General features: G+C 34.3%; 2 protein-coding genes across 4 annotated transcripts in view; one reads left to right on the top strand and one right to left on the bottom strand.

The window, feature by feature from the left end:
- Positions 1-26672, bottom strand: part of RALGPS2 (Ral GEF with PH domain and SH3 binding motif 2) — a 158467-nt gene that overhangs the window by 37418 nt on the left and 94377 nt on the right. The window lies entirely within an intron of this gene.
- Positions 3293-25077, top strand: ANGPTL1 (angiopoietin like 1). The gene is made up of 5 exons (XM_059903719.1): positions 3293-3637; positions 8690-9535; positions 21468-21661; positions 22980-23250; positions 24575-25077. Exons 2-5 carry the CDS (start codon positions 8713-8715, stop codon positions 24760-24762), a joined length of 1476 nt encoding a protein of 491 aa, XP_059759702.1. The 5' UTR covers positions 3293-3637; positions 8690-8712; the 3' UTR covers positions 24763-25077.

The raw sequence follows: 26672 nt of genomic DNA, 5'->3' as shown, positions 1-26672 counted from the left end.
TCCAGTAGGGTGTAACTGATTATTGCCCCGTGGATGTTGACCAGTTTTGCAACTATCTGTAAATTCATTTCAGCATTCAAATACGATTAATTTAACATTACAATTTGATGTTATGTTAAAAAAAATTGAGAAAAGTATAAAACAAGAGATTATTTGACTTAGCTTTCAGATAATGTAAACTCACGGTTTTTAAACACCATAAAAATTATATAGCTATAATAGTCTATCTTTTATAGATAGAAGCATGTATGTGTGGTACTTTGCATGTATGTGTGGTACTTTGCATGTATGCATGTATGTATGTGTGGTATTTGTATGTATGTGTGGTACTGCATGTATGTGTGGTACTTTGAATTCTCCCTTGAAGTGCCTGTAATATCTTCCTGATTCCCTTATATATTTAATGATTTAAACAAAACATTTGACATGTATTCATTTTGTATCTGTGCGAGAATCATAATTTTACCTTTTAAAAAATAACAGTTTAACACATAATATTGGTTGTTATCAAACAATGTAATAAATACCTGTCAACTTAAGAACTACAACATCAGTACTGTTGCATCATCTACATGCTCTTTCCCTATGTTATCTCCCTGCCTCCTGTCTAGAGGTAACCAACTATTCCGAATTTTAAGATTATTCCCTTGTTTTCTGAGACACCTGTCTGTATTCCTGCACAATGTATTATTTTACTTTTGCTTATTTTTGAGATTTAAAAAATCATGCTTTATATATGTGTGATTAAATTAAATAATATCATCAGTAAAGTTAGAATGGGTACACAGTAAGTGATTTTAAAGCGGTTGTTAAATCAATTTTTAAAAATCTGGTCTGTGATTGCTTTGCCTCACTCACTATTTTGTTTCTAAGACTTATTCATGTTAAGTACAGCTGTAATTCCTTAAATTGAGAATAAACTAATATGTAACTATATCACAATTTACTTATTCATTTTATTTGATAGAGTTTTCAGTTACTTGCCCCCTCCCTCCTTGTTGCTATAGACATTCTTGTGTCTCCTGGTGCGCATGTACAAGAGTTTCTCTAGCAGAGATATATACAGATATATACATACATGTATGTCTTACATTATAATGTTCAACTTTACAAGACAGCGCCACGTTGTTTTTAAAGCTACATCAATTCATACTCCCACTGACAGTACATAAGTTTCTACTGATCCACACATGCTAACACTTGTAGATAATCTGAAATCCACATCTATCTCCTTGCTGAAACTTATTCTGGCAAAGGCATACATGATCTCCTCATTACTAAATCTTTAGACATCTCTCTTGGTCTCCTCCCTTCTGCTCAGTCTCTCTGCAGTATTTATACTATTCCCTTTGTTTCTTGGTCTTCACTGGCTTGAACTTTCCTCGCTTCCACCCTCCCTCCATTCTTCTTTTTCCTCATGTTCCCTGGAATTGGTATTCCCCACGGTTCTGTCACTAATCTTTTCACTCTGCATGTACTTTTTCTGGATTATCTTACTTCTGAGGCTTCAACTGTCACCTAATTGCCGATGACTTTCCAAACCTCTGTATAGAACACACCTCCTGACTTTCATTTTCAATTTAACATGACAAACTAACCATTATTTGTCCCTAAACACGTGCCATTCCACTTTCCAACCTTGGTTAGTGATATTATTAACTGCTTTAAATCGCTCAAGCAAAAGAGCTCAGGAGGAGCTTCCTATCTCGTATTTTTCCAGATTAAGCTATTAGTGAATACAATATGATCACTGAATGATCAAGTAATGTATTACATAATATAAATCAGAGGCTAGAAGCTGTCTTTAAAATGTTTTTAAAATCAGGAAATACCATAAGAAATATCTACATACGACCCTCTTTTCCTTAAAAAAAAAAAAGGGCGGGGGGGGAGATCTGGCAACAATGAGGTATAGCTGAGAAGGGTGTAGATACCATTATACTAACCATTAAGGATGCCAGTTTGTCATAACCCTATTTTCTTCTGCTCTCTTACTTCTGGTTTACTTCACTTATATACATTACCTGCTTCATTCTTATTGTGAGCATTTGTAGGCCTTTGAGTATGGAACCCCTGCTATACCTATGTATGTCATAGGAATTTAAAGGAATAATTAGTTCTGTGAAATAAGTAGAAACTATTGTAAGCTGACTTTAAATAAAGGATGTTGATCAACAAACAGTTGATGGTAGGGCCTGAGAAAGAGAACGTAGCACAAGGTAAGGCAACGAAGAGGGGAAAGCACACAGTATGCATAGAAAGTAGAAACGCACAGGTTTTATCTAGAAGCAGCAATCAGCAATTATATGATCCAATGAGAGAGAGTGTGGCCGAACGCTTTGGAGTTAGATTCAAATCCCAGTTCTTACCGCTTAGTATGGAAGTCCTAAGCCAAATTACTTAAAATGTCTAAATCTGTGTCTCCTCAGCCACTGAGTTAATCAACAGTCTTGATTTAATGCAATATAAAGGCATAGTTGGTACTCAACAATTACTAATTCCCTCTCCAGCACCCTAATTTCATAGCAGAAGAACTGGGCCAGAGGTAGGTAAAGTGACTTGTCTAAGTTCCCATAGCCAGCGGGGAGTCAGAATTCTCTTTTTTCTCCCACTCAGGCCAGGGTTATGTTTGCTTTTAAATCACAGCATCAACTAATAAGAATAACCGTATTCAGACAAGAGGAGTCATGCTGCAGAATAGGGGGCAGTGACATTATATAACATCAGAATTTAATTATATAACATTAGAATTTAAATAATGAACAGTTTTATCTCAGAAACATTACACAGTAAGATATAACATATTACAACATCAGGTTTCTTACAACTTTAAAAACTTCTGAACTGGCAACTCAATGTTTAGAAATTCTTCTAGGCTATAAAAAGTATTATATTATTTAGGGGACTGCCTCTTAGAACAGAGTCTAACTCTTGTTCTTTGTAATAAAAAAGCAAACTCATCAGCCTGCACCTACTTCTAAGTGAAGTTGAGTACTATTTTTTCAGTGTTCAACTTAAAAGATCTCTGGGCAGCAGACTAAAATGTTTGTTTTATAATTGCCTGCTGAACTATGATAGTTTGTTTCCAGATGGTGCCCTTCCTTCAACCTGCACACAGTCTCTCCTTGTTCGGAGCTTTTCAACCTCCTGCTGATCACACTACCCCCACCCCTATTTAAAGCTACAGAGAGGAAATCCTAAAGAGATTTTCCCCCCAAGTCTCCAGCAAATTTTTGGTGACGTAATATGTGGGCTGAACTTGAGTCTCCTGAGAAAGAGAGGGAATCACTATTCAAGGGTACTGTATATACAATCTGGGTCAGCTGCAGCTGGTTACTGAATTTCTCCATGTGGCAGACAGAGCAAAGCCACAATGCTTTCTCTGCTGGATTAAAGACAGCCCGCAGACCAGGAACTTCCACTATACTACTTAAAATTACATAGGTGGCTTGTCAAATTCAATTGATTTGTGCTGTAAGAAGAAAAAGAAGTTCCTTAGTACAGCTTGGATTCAACGGTCCAAAACAAAAATGCAGTTGCCATTAAAGTCACAGACGAACAAACTTCTACACTGATTTTTAAAAGCAAGAGTAAGAGCAGCAAGTCTCTGGGTTTGCTTTATCAACAGATGCAAAAGGTATTATAATATTTCTTTTATTTTTATTTAAAAATTCTATGTATGTTGAAATGTATAATTATTTTACATTTGTAGTAGAAATTTCAAAATCTCTTATTAATCAAAGAATTTTGGAATATACTACAATTTGTTTAGTCTGAAAAAGGTTTTGTTTTGCAACTTTATATAAAACTGGTCATTATATACTTTATGATGATTAATGAATTATTTGAGGTTCAATTTAATGGTATTTAGTGTATATGTTTATAGACTGATGCATACATGCTGGGTTTCAGAAAACAAGTACTTTAGTGACATTAGAAGTTTTAACAAGTAACAGATTAAATGTATAAGATTTACAGCAGAGTGATTAAAAACAAAGGGATACAGACTAAAGAAAATAGTTGTAAACATGGTTAGTTTCTCTTTACATAGCTACAGTGTATATGCTAAAGATTTACATATACTGTGAAGATATCTTAAAGTATAGCTACAAAACACAGCTAAGAAGATATAAAATTAACTGAAAGGCTCTGCAACAATACCTCAATTATAGCATAACCAAATATAACCTAAATATTAATATTTCATATTACTAAATATTAAAGATTTAAAACAAGTCTACAGTATTTCTTGCTAAAACTCAAACTTTTAAATAGTTTCATAGGTTTATATGTAACAGTACTTTAACTTGGGCAACAGAAATTAAAACTGCTACAACTGGAATTACGTGAAAAAGCAAAGCGATTGATACATTAAAAAATCCTAAAACCTTACAGATTAGAATTGAGAAGAAATAAAATGTATAGAAGTATTGTGTAAATCATCAGCATTAACAATAGAAAATAAGAACCCAGAAGATACAATTACTTAAATACATAATTAAAGGACCAACAATATAGGTCAACAAACACGATTCTTTCAATATTCTATCTGGGGGCTTTGTTTAATTGTATTACTAGAATTATTAAAAATAAAATTACTAGTTACCAACAATGAGCTTTAACACCAAAGACACTTAAATTTGTTATGATCTGGGGGTCCTCTGTCCTTTTAAAAATCAAAGAAATTCAAGGTAAGAATCTTCAACAAGCAAAAAATGGTAAAGCTAAATAGGATTTCTTCAACTTTACTTTCATGTCCTTTTCTTAAACATTCAAAACTCTCAATACTGGGAGGATCTCTGTTAAACATATTTTACAAGAAATTCCAAACAATTTCCAAACAATACTGGATCTGAAATACTGTCATCTCTTTCTTTTTTTGTTGTTGTTGCTATGAAAAGTAAAGGACCTCAGTTAAATCTCAGTTCTTACTGAAGCCTTAGGCAAGCATTTAATCTGAAACCCAGATAACTATTTATCCCTTCCTTAAATATCTCCAGGGGATGAAACTGTTCTCAAGTCTCTTCCCAGAACATAATTCACCATCTAGAAGTCTTTATCTAAGGTATCTTCGGTGCTTCATAAATTTAAGTTCATTGCCTCATGCTGTTTTCAGTGCGTGACACAGCCAGTTAAATGCCTCTATGCATTTACCATCTGAAAGGAAGTATATCCTAACTTTCATTTCTTCTCCCTACTAGCTGGCAATGTAGCAACTATGAAGAGAAATAGTACCAATAAAATTAACTCAAAGCATGGAAGACTTTTTTTTCCCCTCCCTAAAAACAACCAAGCAAAGACATAGATTTAAACTTAAGTATACTGTGACTAATTTACAACATTCTCGTGGGACCTAGGAAAATTTTAACATATACAGAAAGGTTTTATGACGTAACACAGATTTATGGATCTTTCACTTTAAAAACTGAACATATGTGGGAAAATACAAATAAGAGAATGTTTTCATAAAAGGTAACAGTAAATGTATTTAAAAAACTCCTTCTTTACTCATGATGTAGCTAGTCTACTCCTTAAGAAGTGTGGTTCCTTATTCAGCTTTAGGTGACAACGAAGTCATGACTTTTGTAAAGGATAAGGGAATTGTATTTATTTTTTTAAAAAATAAACTTTTGGTTGTCTCCTTTAAGTATGAACTTAGGTCAGAGTCTCTTATGGTAGACAAGAATTCATCTTATGATTTAATTATACAGGAACCCACAAAGAGCCAAGGCAGAACACACCAAAAGGAAGTTATTGCTATTTTAATTTAGATTTGTATTTTCACATTTTTGTTCTTCCATGATAACACGGATACAAAGTCACATTAGCAGACTTGCATTATATGCTCTTAGTTCTATAACCATCTGCATCTGATAGGAATACAAGATCTTCAGTTGGAATACTATTCAGAAAACTCTACATGTTTTGAGGTTTCATGATACTTTCTGAATTTTCCTTGTTTTGGTAGCTTATTTCATACTAGTTTATTTAGATAAAACAATTTTATGATCTAAGAGTTTCCATTCCATTACTGAAGTGACTGAAATGAGTGCATCTGAACACTGGATACGTTAGCCACGTAGGAGAAATGCTATACGTTTACCCAGCAGGCTGATGGCTTCTATTTTACTGTCCGCAGTTTTAAAAATAAACCATATCTAAATTCTATGAATCTGCAAGTATAACAAGAAATATTTTATTGGTTTTTGGTACAGGTAACTCTAGTATAGTAACTAGAGTTCTTTTTAAATAAAATAGATGACACTCGGTCTAAATTTTCTACTAATGTCAGAAGGCAAAGTATGAAAGCAAAAAACTGAAAGTACTCATCCAAGTGTACTTCTGGCTATCAGTCAGCAAACAGAAAGCCTTTGACACAAATATGGAATATTACTATGCTCCTCCTTCCTATCTTATGTTAGGAAAAGAAAAAGAATTCTGTACATTCCATCCATTCTTTGCTTTATTTTCATTATCACCCTATTTTGCAAACATTACTCATTTGAAAACACCGAAGTAAGGAGACATGGTTTTAGAAAGCAGTAGTCATCTTTATGACTCTAGTTGAAGAGTCCATATTTCATTGATACAACCTTTAATTTTAGGGGGCTTCATAATCAAGTTAGACAGGTAACTATCAACTAACAGAATACATATGGAGGGAAAGGAGTGACAGCAGAAAAGTCTGGGATATAAAAATGATCCACAAGTACCTGTGCATAATTAAGTTAATGGGTCAATGTAAAGAGATACAAACCAGGAAAAGACTGTAAAATACACGGAACACAAAGTTAAGACTCCTCTGTAGTTACTACATGACGAGGATAAAAATCACAGGTCTAGGAAGTTATGAGTAGAAGATCTGAATCTCATTTGAGTGTTTTAGCTCCTCCAGGTTTATTTCTTTGCAAAATGGTAGATATTTACTTCACAGTGCTGTTGTGAATGCAAACAGTTAACATGAGTTAAGCACTACAAAAATATAAGGGATTGTTACAGTGTTGGTGATAGAAAAAAGGATAGAATACGTTGCCATATGATGTAGTTGTTATTGAAAAACATGAACCCTGGAGTCTTCTACCTGGGTTCAAATCCTGGTTCCATGTCTTAGAAGCTGTGTGACTCTGGGTGAGGTACTTAACATCTGGATGCCAGTTTCTTTATTTGAAGATGAGGATAATAATAATTACCTCAGAGGGTTGTGGTGAGATGTAAATGATTTAATACATGTAAAAGGCTGAAACAATGCCTGACACTTAACAAGCACCCAATAAAAATGAACTATTGTTATTGTTGCATTGCTATTTATTAATAGCAGGCATAAACAACTTGGGACCTGGCTCTCCAAAGCAAAAAACAAGTACCTGGGTGGAAAACGGGATAGAAAAGTTCTTAGTATATCCACTGCCATCCTTCAGAAACAGCAGACAGGAATCAAGTTTATAAGAGAGAGAAGGTGGGCTATACTATAGCAGCTTGTTAATGAACCTGATGGGGTGACACATCTTACTCATTCTAACTGCTACTACTCTTTAGGGAGGTAACTAAAGAAAAAGAAAGCGGCTTTGGTTCTTGGAACTAGTCTTAAGGTCTCCTCGAGTGTTTCTATAGAAATTATACTATAAAAGGCAAGTATGTATCTGCCACAGCAAAAATGGAACATTTCAAGCACACATTTTAGCGTATGTGCCACTGCTATAGACACTGACTGAAGAGCCAGGGAACCTGAATTCTAGACCTGGTTCTAATATTACCTATTCGTGTGGCCGTGGCCGTGGCCTTGGCTTTCAACATACCCATGGGAGCAAAGAGGTCTTGTCTTGAATGAGATGAGATGGTCTTTAAGGTACTTTCCAACTCTTAACGATCAGATTCAATGACAGATGAGTTTCTTTCCTTGGTAATGGTTATAAAAAATTATTAACATTTTACTAAAATGAAGTTCAGTAGAACTTCTGTTAGAAAAATGAACCTGCTGAATCATATATAAGCTTAGAGCATATATATGATTATGATTTAGGAAACACAATTACCCACAATAATGACTGTGAGCATGCTATCATTCTTAAACTTGTCATCAATCCCAAAAGGACATGTTACAAAAACAAACAAAAAATATGATGCTAAAACTTTCTGGTTTTAGATTTGTCTAAAAATATTTTTTTAATTTGATAGGTAAAAAAGATACTTATTAGAGAGGGCCAATTTAATTGAAACCACACAATATAAATAAAAAACACTGGCAACTTTCATACTAATTAGAGAAGAATGTTTTATTAATGCCTTACCAAAATTATGTACCATTTTCCAAGCCTTAAGAAAGCAAGTGAACTTTTTAAAGGTAAGAAAAGTGTCTTATTAGGGTCTCAGAAGCCCCAAGAGCATCTAACAATATGCCTCAGCACACAGTGGGCACTCACCAAGATCTGCTCATTGAGCTGGGGAACAAAAAGCATTACAATAAGGTGGTAGTTGGAGAGCTCATCTCTGAAACCTAATTTTTAAACAAATAGGAAGGTGCTTAATACTGAATTTAAGAAATTAATAACTTTAATTCTGGCCCAATTTATTAACACCAATAGATATTCAGTTTTTCCCTTAGATACTTTTTTATGTTACTGACTTTAAAAGCAGATTAATATTAATTCTTTTCTACTTTTTCCCTTCATTGTTTTTTTTTTTTTTAAAGACGTCATACAACCTCACTTCAAAATGAAGGCTTTTATCTGGACCCTAAGTGTGCTATTCTTCCTACTAATGGGCATTGGACATTGCAGAGGAGGACAGTTCAAAATTAAAAAAATAACCCAGAGGAGATACCCTCGTGCCACAGATGGTAAAGAGGAAGCAAAGAAATGTTCATACACATTCCTGGTACCTGAACAAAAAATAACAGGGCCAATATGTGTCAATACCAAAGGGCAAGATGCAGGTACCATTAAAGACATGATCACCAGGATGGACCTTGAAAACCTGAAGGACGTGCTCTCCAGGCAGAAGCGGGAGATAGATGTCCTGCAATTGGTGGTGGATGTAGATGGAAACATTGTCAATGAGGTAAAGCTTCTGAGAAAAGAAAGCCGTAACATGAACTCTCGTGTTACTCAACTCTATATGCAACTATTACATGAGATTATCCGTAAGAGGGATAATTCACTCGAACTTTCCCAGTTGGAAAATAAAATCCTCAATGTCACCACAGAAATGTTGAAGATGGCAACAAGGTACAGGGAACTAGAGTTGAAATATGCTTCCTTGACTGATCTTGTCAATAACCAGTCTGTGATGATCACTTTGTTGGAAGAACAGTGCTTGAGGATATTTTCCCGACAAGACCCCCATGTGTCTCCTCCTCTCGTCCAGGTAGTGCCACAGCACATTCCTAACAGTCATCAGTATACTCCTGGTCTGCTGGGAGGCAATGAGATACAGAGGGATCCAGGTTATCCCAGAGATTTAATGCCACCACCTGATCTGGCAACTTCTCCCACCAAAAGCCCTTTCAAGATACCACCAGTAACTTTCATCAATGAAGGTGAGTTACCTCTTACTGTTGAAAATGGAAGTACAAGGTTAATGTGTTTTATGGTTTATGAGACAATGCTCGTAATACATGCCTATTCTTCATTTTGGTGATGTAATTAATTATACATGAACATTAAATTTTCTGTTTTTGTTTTCTATCAACCAAGAATTGATCTTAAATACATCTCTCAGCTCTAAGGGTCTAAGAGTTCATAGAAACAGTATATTTCGTGGAAAAAGTAGTCTTTCATCCAAATTCTTACAATCTAAATTACTAGCATTGAGACAGGAATGCCTCCACAATCCACTCCTAACCTCTATGACCATCCTCTCGGACTCCAACTAGATCCTCACGACTGCTAAACAATCCTTTCATTTACCTCATTTACCTTTCATTTACCTCTTCATTTACCTACTTCCCATCACCATCTTCCTCAAAAGGAACATGTAATAATTTGCTTTCACTCTCCTGAAGCCTAGAATTAACCCCCTTTTATCTCCACTCGCAGCACATGCACCACCTGCTGCTGTGCTGAGATTAAGTCTACTCAGGCCTAGCTTCCTTGTGCTTTCCAATCTTGAAAACATTTGCACAAAACCCATGCCTTCTTGCCCTCAGTCTCAAGAGGAAAAGATATCCCTCCTATTTTCCAAAGCTAAAATCCTACCGTTGTACCCTGTAACCATGTAAGTATAAGAAAGTTTTCAATACATAAAAAACCTGAGAATTGATCCTAATATCTCTACCTCTGTTTCTAATTTCATTCCTTCTTCCCTTCATTATCAGTCACTGATCAAGGTGCCCAGAATAAAAAGAGGAATAATTCATCTTTGTTTCAGTCTAGTAATAAGCTCACTGCTAACTTTCTGAAAACATTTATTTTACACCTACATCCAATTTCTCATAAGCCATTCTCCTGAATTCTTTACAAGTTGATTTGTTTTCTTGGAGTAAAGGGAAAAAACCCAAATGCCCAAAAGTAAAAAAAAAAAAAAATTAATTACAGTTCATTCACTTACTTTCTGAAAAGGCAGGACAAAAAACTGCGCACAGACTATGAAATAATTTTAAACAACAACAAAAACACAGGACAAAGACAAAGACTGGAAGTATGTACATCACAAAGTGGACATGTCTTTCTGCAGCAGTGGACACCACTGACCATTCACATCTCTGCTTTCTTGGGCCTCCACATCATAATACTCTGACTCTTCCTACTTCTCTAGGTCCTTCAACTGGCATCTTTTTCCTTCTCCTATGGCTTAAAAAGGCTTTCTTGAAGATACTGTTTTAGAGGTCTACACTCCTTCAAGGCTACAAGTATCACCACTGCTCAGATGACTCCTGCATGGAGCTCTCCCTCTTGATTCTAACCAAAGCTAGATGTTTGCATCTGGATATTCGACCATTACCTCACATGCTGCTGCTTCCTCTATTGAAATGCCTTCTTTCAGCTCATCTGTCAACCTGGCAGATTTCAAGGCTTAGCTAAAATAGTGTCTTAAATGTTATACCCACTCAGATTCAAACAAACGTATCTAGATGGCTCCTTCCCCAAATGGCTGACTATGCCTTGACTATGTTTTTTACATCATATTACACTGGAGCTATTTGTTTGCATGTCTGTCTCCCTGCTAGACTGAATGCTTCTGGAAGAAAGTGAACTGTCTTTTCATTTTTCTCTCTCAAACATCTAGCCAGGATTAGGTTTGGCATGCTGTACTCAGCATATTGTAAGCACTACAATAAATACTTGAAGAACGAATAAATAAATTAGTAACTAAACCCTAAAACAATCTTTTCCCCAAACTAGCATTCTCCTTTTAGAAATAAGTAAATTATTATTATAAAAGCAATAATAACCGAAGAAAATCTAGAAAACACTAACAAACTTTGCAAAAAGGTTTGCTGAATATCCAAATACTCAGAAATAAACTACAGTTAACACTTTGGTAATAACCTTCAGGTCTTTCTCACCCCCCGCCCCCATAAACATGGTAACCAATATTCTTGCAACTTTAAAAATTAGCTTTGTTCTTCTTTTTTTTCCCCTATGAGTATACTCTCAGGATATAAATTTCTGTAAGTAAAATTGACAGGTAAATGGATTTTGACTTCTCTAGTTTGTGTAAGTTACTACCCGTTTCGGAATTCGCTTGGCTCATCTTTGACACTTCCCTCCTGTCCCACACACGCAGTCAACTAAGTTCTATCCATGTTGCTTTTCAGTCTTTCACGGATGTGTCCCTTATTTCTATTCAGAGCCAGAACTCTAACTTAGATCCAAATTATCTATGGAAGCAGCTAGAGGATAGAGACATCCTGGATTTCTAGCTGGGTGACCTTGGCGGGGCTGGGGGCAGGTGGAAAGGGTTCCTCTGTGCCTTAGAATGTCTCTACTCTCTGTAACACAGACACAACATTTCTTATATTCACTGCTGAATTATCAGTTACCTTCACATGTATACACAGTACTTATACACACATCTAAATAAAATGCTTTCCATCTATAATACAAGCTCCTTCCTGGTAGATGGATACTGTGTCATTTGCAGATGCTAAATAAATGCTGGTTGACTTGATAACTACATTTTTATAGAGATTCTTAAAGTTGTCATTCCAAAGACCTTCATGAAAGTACTTTAACACATTCTATTGTACTGGAGTCATTCATTTTATAGTGTTCTAACTAACAGTAACAACAGGCTAGTGTTCCATTAAATTAGGCAAATGATGATCACTATTAAGATTTCCAAAGGAATGACGTGTATGAAATTATCACCTGGGTACAGAAAGAAAAAAATATATTTTTTTATATTCTTTTAAAATATGTCTTGTGTAAGCTTTTACTGTATACAATTTACCAGTAGTTTTTACATACAATTTATAAATAAACATATCTGAAGTATGTGAAATTTTTTTTAACTGATGGGATGTACAATTATGTAAGTATGGAGATGACTGCCATGGAGTATTTTCTGTGGGTACTGATCTTAACTGGAAGTATCACCAGTTCTAGAAGAAATGATTATTCACATATTCATACACTGACACACGAAAAATGCCTAAGCAAAATGAGATACATCAGTTCTAGGTTTTACTACACATTGAGCTGTAGTGCAAAAAATCTAGTATTACAGACTTAAATCTCATGCTGACGATTTAGCATATCAAAGGTCCCATTAAACAGACTTTTGCTTTAATGAAACAATGGTGTATATATCCAAAATAAACCAATCCTTAATGTAAAAATTAAGCACACGCATAACTTTTTCTGTTATTCATTATTTATTTGTTGTTATAAGTAAACATTAACTTTCTATTTTTTTCTATAAATGTTGGTCTCTGAAATTCAAGGACATAATTAGCTACAAGGGAAACAGCACAGAATTAAGGAAACTTGTTTCCTTTGTTATTGACCCTGGGTAAGTCACTTTGCCTGTGTTTTCTCGTTTGTACAATGAGAGAGTGCTGGTTGGACTGGAAGATTCTAACACCTCTTTCTAGTTCTAATATTCTGTGATTCTTATCAAATATAAACTACTACAAGCAACAATAAATAGACTTGCTATTTTTTCTTTACATATAATGTGCTAAAATCTTTGTTCATATTATTCTTATGTCAGACTGGAAAATATGTCTAAGCTGTTTGGGTACTTGCACAAAAAAGGGCAAAGATGGATGTCTATTGCTGTACTTACATATGCTTCTGGCACCAAGAAGTTCATATTACTGAACTCTACATGTAGGTACATGATGATTCTAAACTCTTTAAATGCATAATGTATATGTATTATTTAAAAAGTGTCGTAGCCAGTCACAAAAAGTCAAATACTGTACAATTCCACTTATACGAGGTACCTAGAGTAGTTAAATTTGTAGAGACAGAAAGCAGAAATGGTGGCTGCCAGGGGCTGGGGTGAGGGGAGGATGTGGAGTTGTTATTTGATGGGTACAGAGCTTTAGTTTTGCAAGATGACAAGAGTTATAGAGATTAACTGTACAATAATGAGAATGTACTAATGCCACTGAACTGTATACTTAAAAATGGTTAAGCTGGTAAATTTTATGTTATATATATCTTACCAGCATTTTTTTTTAACATCTTTATTGGAGTATAATTGCTTTACAATGGTGTGTTAGTTTCTGCTTTATAACAAAGTGAATCAGCTACACATATACATATATCCCCGTATCTCCTCCCTCCCACCCTCCCTATCCCAACCCTCCCACCCTCCCTATCCCACCCCTCTAGGTGGTCACAAAGCACCGAGCTAATCTCCCTGTGCTATGTGGCTGCTTCCCACTAGCTATCAATTTTACATTTGGTAGTGTATACATGTCCATGCCACTCTCTCACTTTGTCCCAGCTTACCCTTCTCCCCCTCCCCGTGTCCTCAAGTCCATTCCCTCCTAGGTCTGCATCTTTATTCCCGTCCTGCCCCTAGGTTCTTCAGAACCATTGTTTTTTTTTTTTTTTTTTTTTTTAGATTCCATATATATGTTAGCACATGGTATTTGTTTTTCTCTTTCTGACTTACTTCACTCTGTATGACAGACTCTAGGTCCATCCACCTCACTACAAATAACTCAATTTCGTTTCTTTTTATTTATCAGCATTTTTTAAAAAGGTGTTTTAATGACAGGCAATTTTACATTTTCATTTAAAATGGTTATAAGAAAAATGCACCTCAAGAGAACAAACTTACTGTGAACTTATGGCAAATAACAGAATACTTTTGTTGGTTTACAATAAATAATCTCCAGAAACATTACTTTCCCTCTACCTAAAAAACAAAATGTTTGAGAATGTAACTATACACTTGGCAAACTGCCGTCAAAAAAATTCTTAACTGTTAATGTTATTCATTGGCTACATTTTGGGTTAGTCTTTCATAAAAGAAAACATTTTCCTTTTACAAATGGTGTATTTATAAAAATAAGTTCATTCCTTGTAGGTGAATGAAGTTGAGGAAGTTCCTTCATAGTATGTTAGAGAATAGATCTGAATACCAGGAAACTTGGATTCTGGCCAGGCTTTTCCGAGGCCCAGTTGCTTCTTTTGTAAAAGACTTTGTTGTGATGATTAAATGAGGTGATGCACGTAAAAATGCTTTGTGTACAGTTTGAATATCATTATTACATTTTTTGAGTGCACTTTCCAATATATGCCTTGCCATGTATGGGAATATAAAAGGTAAGCTTAAAAAGTTAAATTTGAAAAGCAGTCATTAGAAACTAAGAAAAATGCTTTTTAGTGGGTAATAAGCTAATTTTCAATTATTTATAATGTTTCCTATTAGTAAATTTTAAAAATGCAATTGGTTTCAGTTACATATTTATATTAGCACTTAAACTAAGAGAAACTAAAGAAGACTGGTTAAGCAAAAGGGCTGAAATATGATTCCATTAACCAGTTATAAAAAATAATCGGTATATTCTTAAGTAACTTCAATATAAAAGCTCAGGTTGCTAACTGCATTTTAAACTTATACATTAATAAAGTAATTCATATTATTACAAGAAAGAATCTATTATCACTTTAGAAAGTATTTGCCTCAAATTTCCCATTCCAGAAATGCTGGTAAGTATACTTACCTTATGCTTAACTCACAACCCAATTAAAAAGTTTACCTCTTAAAAGATTTTACTTGCTGACCAATTATTTGAAAGCTCTAAATTGGTTATGTCTTTTGTCCTATTTCTCCTATCACAAAGAGCACAGGATTGGGACAAAGTAAGAAAATTAATGAGGAATTCAACAACAAAAAGAAAACGATTTTCCTTTTTTTTTTTTTTAACATCTTCATTGGAGTATAATTGCTTTACAATAGTGTGTTAGTTTCTGCTTTATAACAAAGTGAATCAGTTATACATATACATATGTTCCCACATCTCTTCCCTCTTGCATCTCCCTCCCTATCCCACCCCTCTAGGTGGTCACAAAGCACCGAGCTGATCTCTCTGTGCTATGCAGCTGCTTCCCACTAGCTATCTATTTTACGTTTGGTAGTGTATATATGTCCATGCCACTCTCTCACTTTGTCACAGCTTACCCTTCCCCCTCCCCATATCCTCAAGTCCATTCTCTAGTAGGTCTGTGTCTTACCACTAGGTTCTTCATGACCTTTTTTTTTTTTTTTCCTTAGATTCCATATGTATGTGTTAGCATACTGTATTTGTTTTTCTCTTTCTGACTTACTTCACTCTGTATGACAGACTCTAACTCCATCCACCTCACTACAAATAACTCAATTTCATTTCTTTTTATGGCTGAGTAATATTGTATATATGTGCCACATCTTCTTTATCCATTCATCCGATGATGGACACTTAGGTAGCTTCCATGTCCTGGTTATTGTAAATAGAGCTGCAATGAACATTTTGGTGCATGACTCTTTTTGAATTATGGTTTTCTCAAGTTCTATTTTTAGCTTTTTAAGGAACCTCCATACTGTTCTCCATAGGGGCTGTATCAATTTACATTCCCAGCAACAGTGCAAGAGTGTTCCCTTTTCTCCACACCCTCTCCAGCATTTATTGAAGAAAACGATTTTCCTTTTAACTTAAGTAATTAAACAGTTTCTTTATAGAAAGAGAATAGGTAGGTTAAATAAAGATGGTTCCCAGTAAAGGTGCTATTCAAAGTATGAAACCTCTTGTCTTTTTTAACCCACTGTTCTGTTCAAAATATGGGTTCTTAATGAAAAAATACATGTTGGAAAATATGTGGCATGACTGGTCAATATTTTTCTTTCTATGATGAATCAGACCTGTTAACTGGAGTTTGTTAGTCTTATACAAATTTTAATCATCAAAGAAACTGAGGAAGAAAGAGACTGGTCCTTCAAATTCAATGTACAGAATTCCATTTTCCCGCTTTGAGAAGAATGCAATTGTGTCATAGAAGATGAGTATTTCAAGATTACTCAATGCAAGTCACAGATGTAGAAAACAAACTTATGGTTACCAGGGGGAAAGGGGTGGGGTGGGTAGGGATAAATTGGGAGATTGGGACTGACATATACACACTACTATAAATAAAATATTATAGATAACTAGTAAGAACCTACTGTATGGCACAGGGAACTCTACTCAGTACTCTGTAATGACCTACATGGGAAAAGAATCTAAAAAAGAGTGGATATATGTATATGTATAACTGTTTCACTTTGCTGTACACCTGAAACTGACACAACATTGTAAACCAACTATACTCCAATAAAAATTAAAAAAAAAAATTACTCAATGCAAACAAAAGGTTAATAAAATTCCTATTTTGAAAGAAAGGTACTTCCAGTCTATACCCTTTGAACCATTAATAACAAATTCCTGAATCATATATAAATATCATAGATAAATAAATCAATTAATTTATTTCTGATAATATAAACCAGGAAGTTAAAACTGGCTTCTCAAAAATAAAGCTGCTACTTTTTTACTAGTCATTTTAAGAATTCCTGTTAAGCATTTTGTATGGTACAGAGACAGCAGTAAAATATTTAATGTAAGAATGATCTATAACCTAATTCTACAGCAGCAAATGAATAAGATATGCAAGTAATAATGAGAAAATATTTCTGCCAAGACCAACAGTATACACTAGGCTAAGACAGGTTAGTGGTTTACTTATAAAAATAAACAAATACTAAATTTTGATATTTACTATCTTTACTGAGGAGAAAAAAAATAGCTATAAGCACTGCTAATTTTATCCATATGTCTTGGAAAAGAATTCATTTTCCTAAGCTTTTATATCAACCAAGTCTAACAGGCATCCAAACTGTAAACATGAAGCCCACTACGAAAAAGTGGGTTGAAAATTAAAGTTGAAGATAATTTTAAATTTGCATAAATTGAAGTCTTATCAAATCAAAGCTGGATCTAGAAAACCCAGAACTCCCCAGTTTGCTTAAACATCCGAGGGCTTATTAAATAGCAGGAAAGGAACAAATGGCATTTTACAAATATTCTGTCAAGATTCAAAACCTTGATGTTTCTAAATATTTTAACAGCAATTCAAATAGTCTAATGAAAAGTCCAACTTGTGAATATATAGTTAAACATAAAATGTAAACTGTCAAAACTATACTCAAATGAGTGCAGAGCAAACATTTACAAAGATGACATTCATAGAATAAGCAAATTTCTGAAATAAGAGAAATATCTGTATGTATTGCAACAAAACCACTTCATGTGTGCATTAACTACAATACTAACAGGTTTTAAAATAAGAGCAATGCTCCTCAGATATCCTCGACTATTGTGAAAGTGACAACTTAGAAAAAAAAATCTGGTTAAGGTGGTAAACAACTATGATGACTGCATTCTTAGACTGAAGAAATCAATTTCAACCCTACAGCCGACCTCAAGAGCTCTAAGTACCACCCTCCAACCACTGACATTTCAGACATGCAAAACTTGTAGCTCCGCTGGAACATCAAGCTCTCTTCTGTCTCCACGCCTCAGCATATTTCACCCATGTGTGGCCTTGATCAGACCCTCTACCCCTAATGGCCCAACTCCTACTCAATCTTCACAACTCAGCTCAGATGGAGCCGACTCCAGCTCTTCCCCACAAATCTAGGTTAGCTAATTCTTAGCCAGTGTTCTTGTGTGCCCTGCTGACTCAATCAGAGTACTCAGCAAGCTGTAGTGGAGTTCTCTCTCCCCACTTCCCACTGGACTCTATGGTTGTTTCTTTATCCCTGGAGCCTAAAGATTTCTAGCCTATTGTAGATGCAGAAAAGACATTTCTGGGAAAAATAATGCAGAACTGAGGAAACCACTGTGGCTGCCAGGAATCATTTAGTTCAACAAATATTTGAGCACCTAAGTGGGTTAACCTGTGGATACACAACCAAAAATTACAGTTCTTGCTCGTGAGTAAACAAATAAACACGTTACCATGCATTACACAAAATAATCTAAGATTGGACCTGGAAATCATACTTCATTTAAACTTCTCTACCCTTCTCTGACTTGACTACAATGCGTGTTTCTGTAATGTGAAGTAGCTCATAGGTGACTGATAAAAAAGGAGAATAATATCAGTAAAACAAAGTGGTCATATTGATTCATATGGAATTTTTCCCAAGCATATTAATGTTCTGTGCCACAAGTAACTGCAGCTGAACACAAAGTATGCTAACAGCTAACATCAGCTGTTATTTTTAGTGCACAGTTTTGCAGAACACGAGATTTTTCAGGAATACGTTATTTTTCTGCAATAGAAATGACTGTATATTCATCTTTGAATAGTCGCATTAAATTTATGAATTAAATAAACATATTTATTACACAAGCTACTTAAATTATGAAGTAAGTGTCAAGGTCATCAATGAAGAAGAAAAGGGAACTAAATTACTGATGATGGCTACTTTGTAAAGCATTGTGTTAAAGGCTCTGAATACTCTGTAATTTAATTTCAATAACTGAGAAGGTAGATAGCATAAAAATAATTCACACTGAATTTAAATGGAATGTGATCTAATTTATGGCCTGTCTGAAAAGGGCAAACATTATTTTTAGAATAGTCCTCCCTAGCTTAAGAAACTATTTATGAGCTTTCACAAACTAACCAATATCCTCATGACTATAAAAGCATAAATTCTTAACAAAATTTTAGCAAATCAAAACCATCTATACATAAAAACGATAACATGACCAAGTTGAGGTTATCCCAGGAATAAAAGGTTGGTTTGACATTAAAAATACAATCCACAGAATTTATCATATTAACAAAAGAAAAAAGAAAAACCATATCATCATGTCAGTAGATAAATAAAAAGCCTTTGACAAAATCCTAAATCCATTCATGGTAAGAACTCTCAACAAACTAGGAATAGAAGGAACAAGAATTTTTAAAGTAGTTATTACGGCTTAAAGGAAACTATGTTCATAATAAATGCAAGACTGGAATCTCAGAAGAGAAATAAAAACGATAAAAAAAATAATCAAATTGAAACTCTATAACTAAGACATTTAATACCTAAAATAAATATAACCCAAGAAAGATAGCATTACGTGTTTCCAGTTTCCACAAATTTTTAATAGTAATCTGTAGTGCTTACAAGTCACTGTATTATAATTTTTAAAAACCTGAAACATAATAAAAACATGGACTAGAGAATTGATCATCTCTGATTTTTGTGTGTGGTTTTCAATTTCCTTGTTATTTAAAATGTGAAGGCAACTTAGCTGATTCATTTGCTTAACAAAAAATTACTGACCGTCTACTTAATAGTTAAAACAGTGATGACATGAAGTCAGAAGAAAAACAAAAACAGTCTCCATCTTCAAGGAGTAATCTAGAGGGAAGAGTTTATAGTCTCTAAGAATCCCTTCTAATGACGTAACTGTGGAACTGTTTATTTAATGAGATTAATTCTACCCCAATAAGGCCCCATAAGGGACCCTGTATATACTTGGCACAGTATAGATAACACGTTCCTCAAAATTTCAACAATCCTATTATCATTACAGTATAGACTTTCTTGGACGAATTTTACTTGACTAAACTCTCTTACTTTCACACATTTTCTAAAAATTATACATGACAGAATTTAAAAATTTTTAGTAAAATATAAAATTTGACAACTGAAATTTCTATACTTTTTTGGTTGTTCTAATAGATCTTTAGGGTAATTCTTATTTCTGAACCACTTCATATCTTGACATGCTTATGAAAAAAATTCAAAGCGTCAAAACACTGGAGAAGGGTGAAACTAAATAATGTTCAGTAAAACTAGAAGCTATCTTTCTTTAGATCAAAAATATGGAAATCACAAGTTCAAGAGTCAAGACACTCTACAAATGATTTTACAAAATGTTTTGTCATTTAAAAATTTATGAAGAACTTATCAGTGGATTAAAAAATAGGGAGTGAATTCATAAAACTGTGAGATAACATGGGGACAACTGTAGCACAGCAGTTCAGAGCATAGATGCTTGGATTAGAAAAAAGTGGGTTTAAGCCTATGGGTTTAAAGACTAGTTAGTTAACTGTTTCATCTATAGAACATCTGTAAACTATCAGAAAGTCACTGTGTAGATTAAAAAAGAAAATTACTATCAGTCATATAAATTGATACAACACTTTAGAAAGGAATTTTGCCAACATTCCTGAAGTGTATTCTTATGAACTGTTGTATGAGGGAAAAAGTTAAAAGATTCCAAAAGTTTGGGAAACTGGTTTACTTCAGGGCTTCTCAGTCTTTAGTGAATGTATACTGTGTTTCCAAAAGGGTAACATAATATTTAGCAGTCTAAAACTTATTTGACTGTGGTATGCCATTTTCACTGAGCATCTCAAGGGACTAGTGTGTTCCACTGAAATCAAATTTTGGAAACTAAAAATTGGGCACTATGAAGAACTGTAAAGCTGTTCGTACCATTTTGATCCAGTAGATCAATCCTGCAACATTTTTATAAGTATGAAAAAATGAAGCCAATAAGAAGACACTTTGTACAGTGTTATTTATAATATCAAAAATCAGATAAAACCTCAGCGTCTAATGGCAGTGGAAGAAACATGATATATCAACATCAAAGGTTGCATATTACAGCTACTGTAAGTGCTAGAGTGGAGACTGTAGTCCAATGGAAATGCTTGTTAAAATAAAAAGACAGAATCCAATTTTCTATGTGTGTTAGAATTATAACAATACAAAAATGTACGTATTTGGACGAAGACTTGCAAGAACAGTGGAAGATAAAACAAGTTAATGTTCCAGATAGTGGGACTGGGGTAATTCTTTTATTTAGTTGTTTTTTTTAATATAAATTTAGTTTCTTTAACTTGTAGAGTATTGTGTACACAATACATAAAAAGTGGTATCTGTAAAGAAAGATACAAAGGTAAGACTCTTGACTAAAAACTACTTTAATATGGCTCTTTTCCTATTAAGTTTCCTGGCAATCAAAGATATTCTGATTACAGGACCATTCAAAGACTGTCAGCATGCAAAAGAAGCTGGACATTCAGTCAGTGGCATTTATATGATCAAACCTGAAAACAGCAATGGACCAATGCAGTTATGGTGTGAGAACAGTTTGGATCCTGGGGGTTGGACTGTTATTCAGAAAAGAACAGATGGCTCTGTCAACTTCTTCAGAAATTGGGAAAATTATAAGGTAAATCAGTGTTTCAGACGTGGGGGAGAGGTAGAACAAAGCAGCTCTTGCAATAATGGTCATTATATGCAATAAATAAGATGCACAGTTAAAAAAAACTATCCATATGTTTTTCATTATCTGCATTTGTCAAAAAGACAATTCTCATCTCTGGTTTTAAAGTCAAAATTAAAACACAGAAAGGAAACTGAAGATGTACTTTAAAATGTTTCCTTTCAATCTGAATGAATTACACATGTATTTAATTCTTTGCAAAGACTGATCCTAATTTCATTTTCTAAGAAGACAACTGCTTTTTTAATCATGACCACGTTTGCACCCATTATCAAGTATATTTAATCAGAGGTAAACAGTCCTAGAAAAATGGTCATGTTCTGGAGGTCCTATACTTTATATTTACTTACTTACTTATTTATTTAAAAGATTTTTTTGATGTGGACCATTTTTAAAGTCTTTATTGAATTTGTTACAATATTGCTTCTGTTTTATGTTTTGGTTTTTTGGCGGCAAGGCATGTGGGATCTAAGCTCCCCCACCAGGGATTGAACCCGCACCCCCTGCATTGGAAGGGGAAATCTTAACCGCTGGACCGCCAGGGAAGTCCCAGAAGTCCTCTACTTTAACAAGGGGAAAAAATCCTGCAACACAACCCTCCTGAAAATACATTTAGCGTTAAGATCAGGTTTACCAAACTTATATTCTGCTGCATACCTGCAATGGCAAATGCTTACTGAAATAGGATAGTTAATTAATTTATTCTTTTTTTCAAATATTAACTTACAATCTTTCAAAGAAGGAGCTTTGAAGATTACTGTTTTATCTTCTTACATTTACTAATTTTATTTCTAATAGAGTCAAAGAAGATAATTTGTTCTAAAACAGATACTATCATTTTTATTGAATATCATAAAAATGTTAGATGTCCTATTTGTTTGACTATGGTGGGGACAGTATCTATATACAAAAAATTGTTTCTTTTTATGAGTATGAGAGAAATCAGGAACCCTTTTTAAGGGCCTGGGTAGTTTACTAGTTAATGTTTTTAGTCGCTATGAGTAATTTTAGTCCCTTCTGCTTTGTCTTACTTGTAAAGTTTGGAGCTAGTTGTGCAAATAAACGCTGACAAATTAAGAGAAAGCAAAACAAAACAAAGTGATTATATGGGACTTTAGTAGAACAGGTGATCTGCAAAAGTGGAAGGTCACATTACCACTTAAATTGTCAATATTTTTATGCTATCAAATGTTTAAAACTTGTCTATAACAAGTTTACTACCTCTATACTAATTCATGTAAGCATGCTCTCTGTTTATTAACAGAAAGGATTTGGAAACATAGATGGAGAATATTGGCTTGGACTGCAAAACATCTATATGCTTAGCAATCAAGATAATTATAAGTTGTTGATTGAATTAGAAGACTGGAGTGATAAAAAAGTCTATGCAGAATATAGCAGCTTTCGCCTGGAACCTGAAAGTGAATTCTATAGACTGCGCCTGGGAACTTACCAGGGGAATGCTGGGGATTCTATGATGTGGCATAATGGTAAACAGTTCACCACACTGGACAGAGATAAAGATATGTATGCAGGTGAGTAAGAAAAAACTGATGTGTATTCTCTGTAGAATCACCACTTTCTACGCTTTAAATAGAACCCTGTTATTAAAGTATTGCCATTAAAGTCTTTTCAGAAAGGTCGTTTTGGACTCAGTCAAAGAGAATACAACCTGCTGAAAGGAACAGCTTTTAGGAGCTCTTCTCTAAGGCAATCCCAAAGTGTGAACTCTGTGAACAAGGTTCTGTTGTTCTAACTTGATGGGGTGGGGATGGGAAACAAAACATACTCGTCTAGAAATAAAACGTCCAACTGCCTAAAATTGCTAACAAATCCCACTGGACCCCTACCATGTGCTAGACACTGTTGTAGGTGCTGAGGAACACAGCAGTGAACAAAGTCCCTGCCCTTTTGGAACTTACTTTCTAGAAGGAGACAAGATGATTTGTTAGGTGGTGACAAGTACTTTAGGAAAAGTAAAACCGAATAAGGGAACAGGGGGTGGGTGCCATTTTATGTGGGTTGGCCAAGAAAGGTAACATTTGAATGTTACCTGAAGGGAGTGAAGGAAACAAGCCGTTTGGGTACATGGGGTAAAGGCACTTCTTGGTATAGGGGACTAGCAAGATGACTGCATTATGTGGTATAGGAATAGCAAAAAAGCTTTATTCAGAGGGGAAATAGTCTCTTTAGAAAGACTCATTTAGGCCATCCACATAATTTTTAATTTAATTTTCACATACTTTTGCCTTTTTAACCTAGGTTTCTGGCTCTGATAAAGACATACCCCTGAAAGTTGATTTATTTTTACGTTCAGCTGCGTCTTGGCAAGCAGCACATAGGTCTCTATTTCACACCGGCAAAAGAGGAAAAAAGGAAGATAAATATGATCATAATACATGCCTTATTTATAGAAACTCATCTGATTGCTAATAGTGCTATTTCATATTATTTTTTTGCTATTTTGAAAATCAATTTTCCCCAAACTTTACTCTGTTTAGCAACTCCATATCCCTCCCTCCCAATCTCTCCAATCTCTCTCTCTTACACACAAAATCTACTTGCATTTTATTTACCCTGCTAGCCAGAAAATTAAATCACTTAACAACAACAACAAAAAATCATGTACTAATAAGCAAAGGGCAAAATAAAAATGGCAATTCAAGTGATCTTTCAAGTAGGTGATACTTAAGCAACAGTAACAGAATAAATGAAGAAGCAACACTATGAAGATAAAGGTAACTGAAATCAGTAAGAAAAACTCAAATTGTTCTAAACGTAGAATAAGTATTTGATGGTTTACAGAGTACCACACTTAGAAGAAACTTTTACTCTGATGTCTATATTTTTTCCTCAAAGGAAACTGCGCCCACTTTCATAAAGGAGGATGGTGGTACAATGCCTGTGCACACTCTAACCTAAATGGAGTATGGTACAGAGGAGGCCATTACAGAAGCAAGTACCAAGACGGAATATTTTGGGCTGAATACCGAGGTGGCTCATACTCCTTGAGAGCAGTTCAGATGATGATCAAGCCTATTGACTGAAGGGAGACAGTCTCCAATTTAAATGACATAGAACTCTATTTTTCAGTTCCTAAAAATGTAAATGTTACATGTATATTATTTTGCACAATTCATTTCTACAGATATAGTTTTTTAAATGAATTTTACTACAACTATAAAAGGGGATTTATGAATGTAGTTTCATCTTCCCTTAATATACTGCAGAAGATTATTTGTATCTATAATCCAAGTTATTTTAAAAATATTATTGACTAAATACAGGCAAAGTTTGTTTTGTAAAATGTAAATATTTGCCACAATGTAAAACAAATTTTAGCTTTATTTTAAATCAAAATTCAATCATGTTCAAGATCCTTATCAATTTATTTAAAAACTTTATGAAAATGCTATAACTTCCAATGGAAAAATAATTTTAAGATTTCAGCAAAATAATACATTTTATTTATAAAAATATAGACAGGAAATTAGAAGAAAACTCTAGTTTTGCCAACATTCTGCATTGAATAAAAGTTACTTCAAATTGAATTTGTGCCTTTCACATGAAATGAATATGAATTCTTGACAATATATTTTATGTCAATTTCCCCAAAGAATTAAGAAACCCACAGTATTAAAATACATATCTTTAAAAACAAAAAAATAACATATGCCGTATTTAAATGGTCAATTTATAAAAACAGAAATATACAAATGAATTTTTCAATATTATCTTCATATGATTTGCTGAACATCAAAATCTCCTGAAATCTATTTTATGTTGTTATATTAGTAAAGTGTTGATATTACAAAAGTGCAGAATATTTAGTGAGCCAATGGTTTAAAGAACTGAATTATAACTCTAAGTTTATTTATTAATACTTTTCCCTCTCTAATTTACTGATCTTTACTATTTAGAAAAAACTTGTCTGCTAGTCAAGTCAGAAAGCTTGGACAGCTTTACAAGCATTACTGCATACTTACGGGTGAGACTAAAACAACTTCAAGAAACTGTTAGATATTTTTCCAATACTGAGATTCAACAGCTTCACAATGGAATCCACAGGGGTTTGGCTAGTTCAAACTGCCAATTCCAGTGTGTGTGTGTGTCTTTAACTCATCTTTGCAACTAACAACTTTATTACCAATCTTCCAGAACAATTTTCTTCTAGAAATATGTTCTGCTTAGAGCTGACCTTCCCTTAATTCATTTGTGAACTAAAAATTTTAGAGAAATCTCTTGAGACTTTTGCTCAACCAATCAAAACTGAAGATAATTATCTGAACAACTCAAATCCATCAACACGACCAATGTTTTTACTCTGCCACATCTCAAAATAAAACTTCTGGTGAAAGAAGGTAAGAGAACATCAAACCCTGATGTTATTCTTTGTTTTACCTATGGTCATTTCAGAATGGCTTTAAAGTCCCTCTCCACCACCCCCAGAACCAGAAAAATCTGCTGTAAGATTTCTGGGCGAAATTAGGCATCTAATTGTTTCATCAAATCTTAACTGAATAAAATTTTACTAGGGCATTCCATTTATTTGCAGAACTACAGCATTTCACTTAAACATCCAAAACCCTATTAAAGACAAGTCTTAGAGAATTTTCACAGAAGAGGAATATTATTAAAGCTAGAATCATGTGAAAGTCAACAAACTAGAAAACTGTGCTGAATGCTAACTGCCATGGCCACAGGGTCCATTGTGCTCTCCTTTATAGAGGTGATATAGCTCTGCTCTGAAGTTCCTGGAAAGCTTGAGAATGACTTAGGCAACTGAGTTCCTTGGGATCAAGGAATAAGAAGCAGTATTATATCATAGCTAAGCATAGGTCCTAAAGGCAGAACTGCTTGGGTTTGTGGCCCAAATCTACCATGTACATGTGTTCCCTGGGGCAATTTATTTATTCCTGCCTCAGTTTTGTTATCTATAAAATGGAGATAACAACAG

This window comes from Balaenoptera ricei, chromosome 1, assembly GCF_028023285.1.
Source record: "Balaenoptera ricei isolate mBalRic1 chromosome 1, mBalRic1.hap2, whole genome shotgun sequence".
Classification (NCBI taxonomy): domain Eukaryota; kingdom Metazoa; phylum Chordata; class Mammalia; order Artiodactyla; family Balaenopteridae; genus Balaenoptera; species Balaenoptera ricei.
This window is presented reverse-complemented; position numbering and strand designations above follow the sequence as displayed.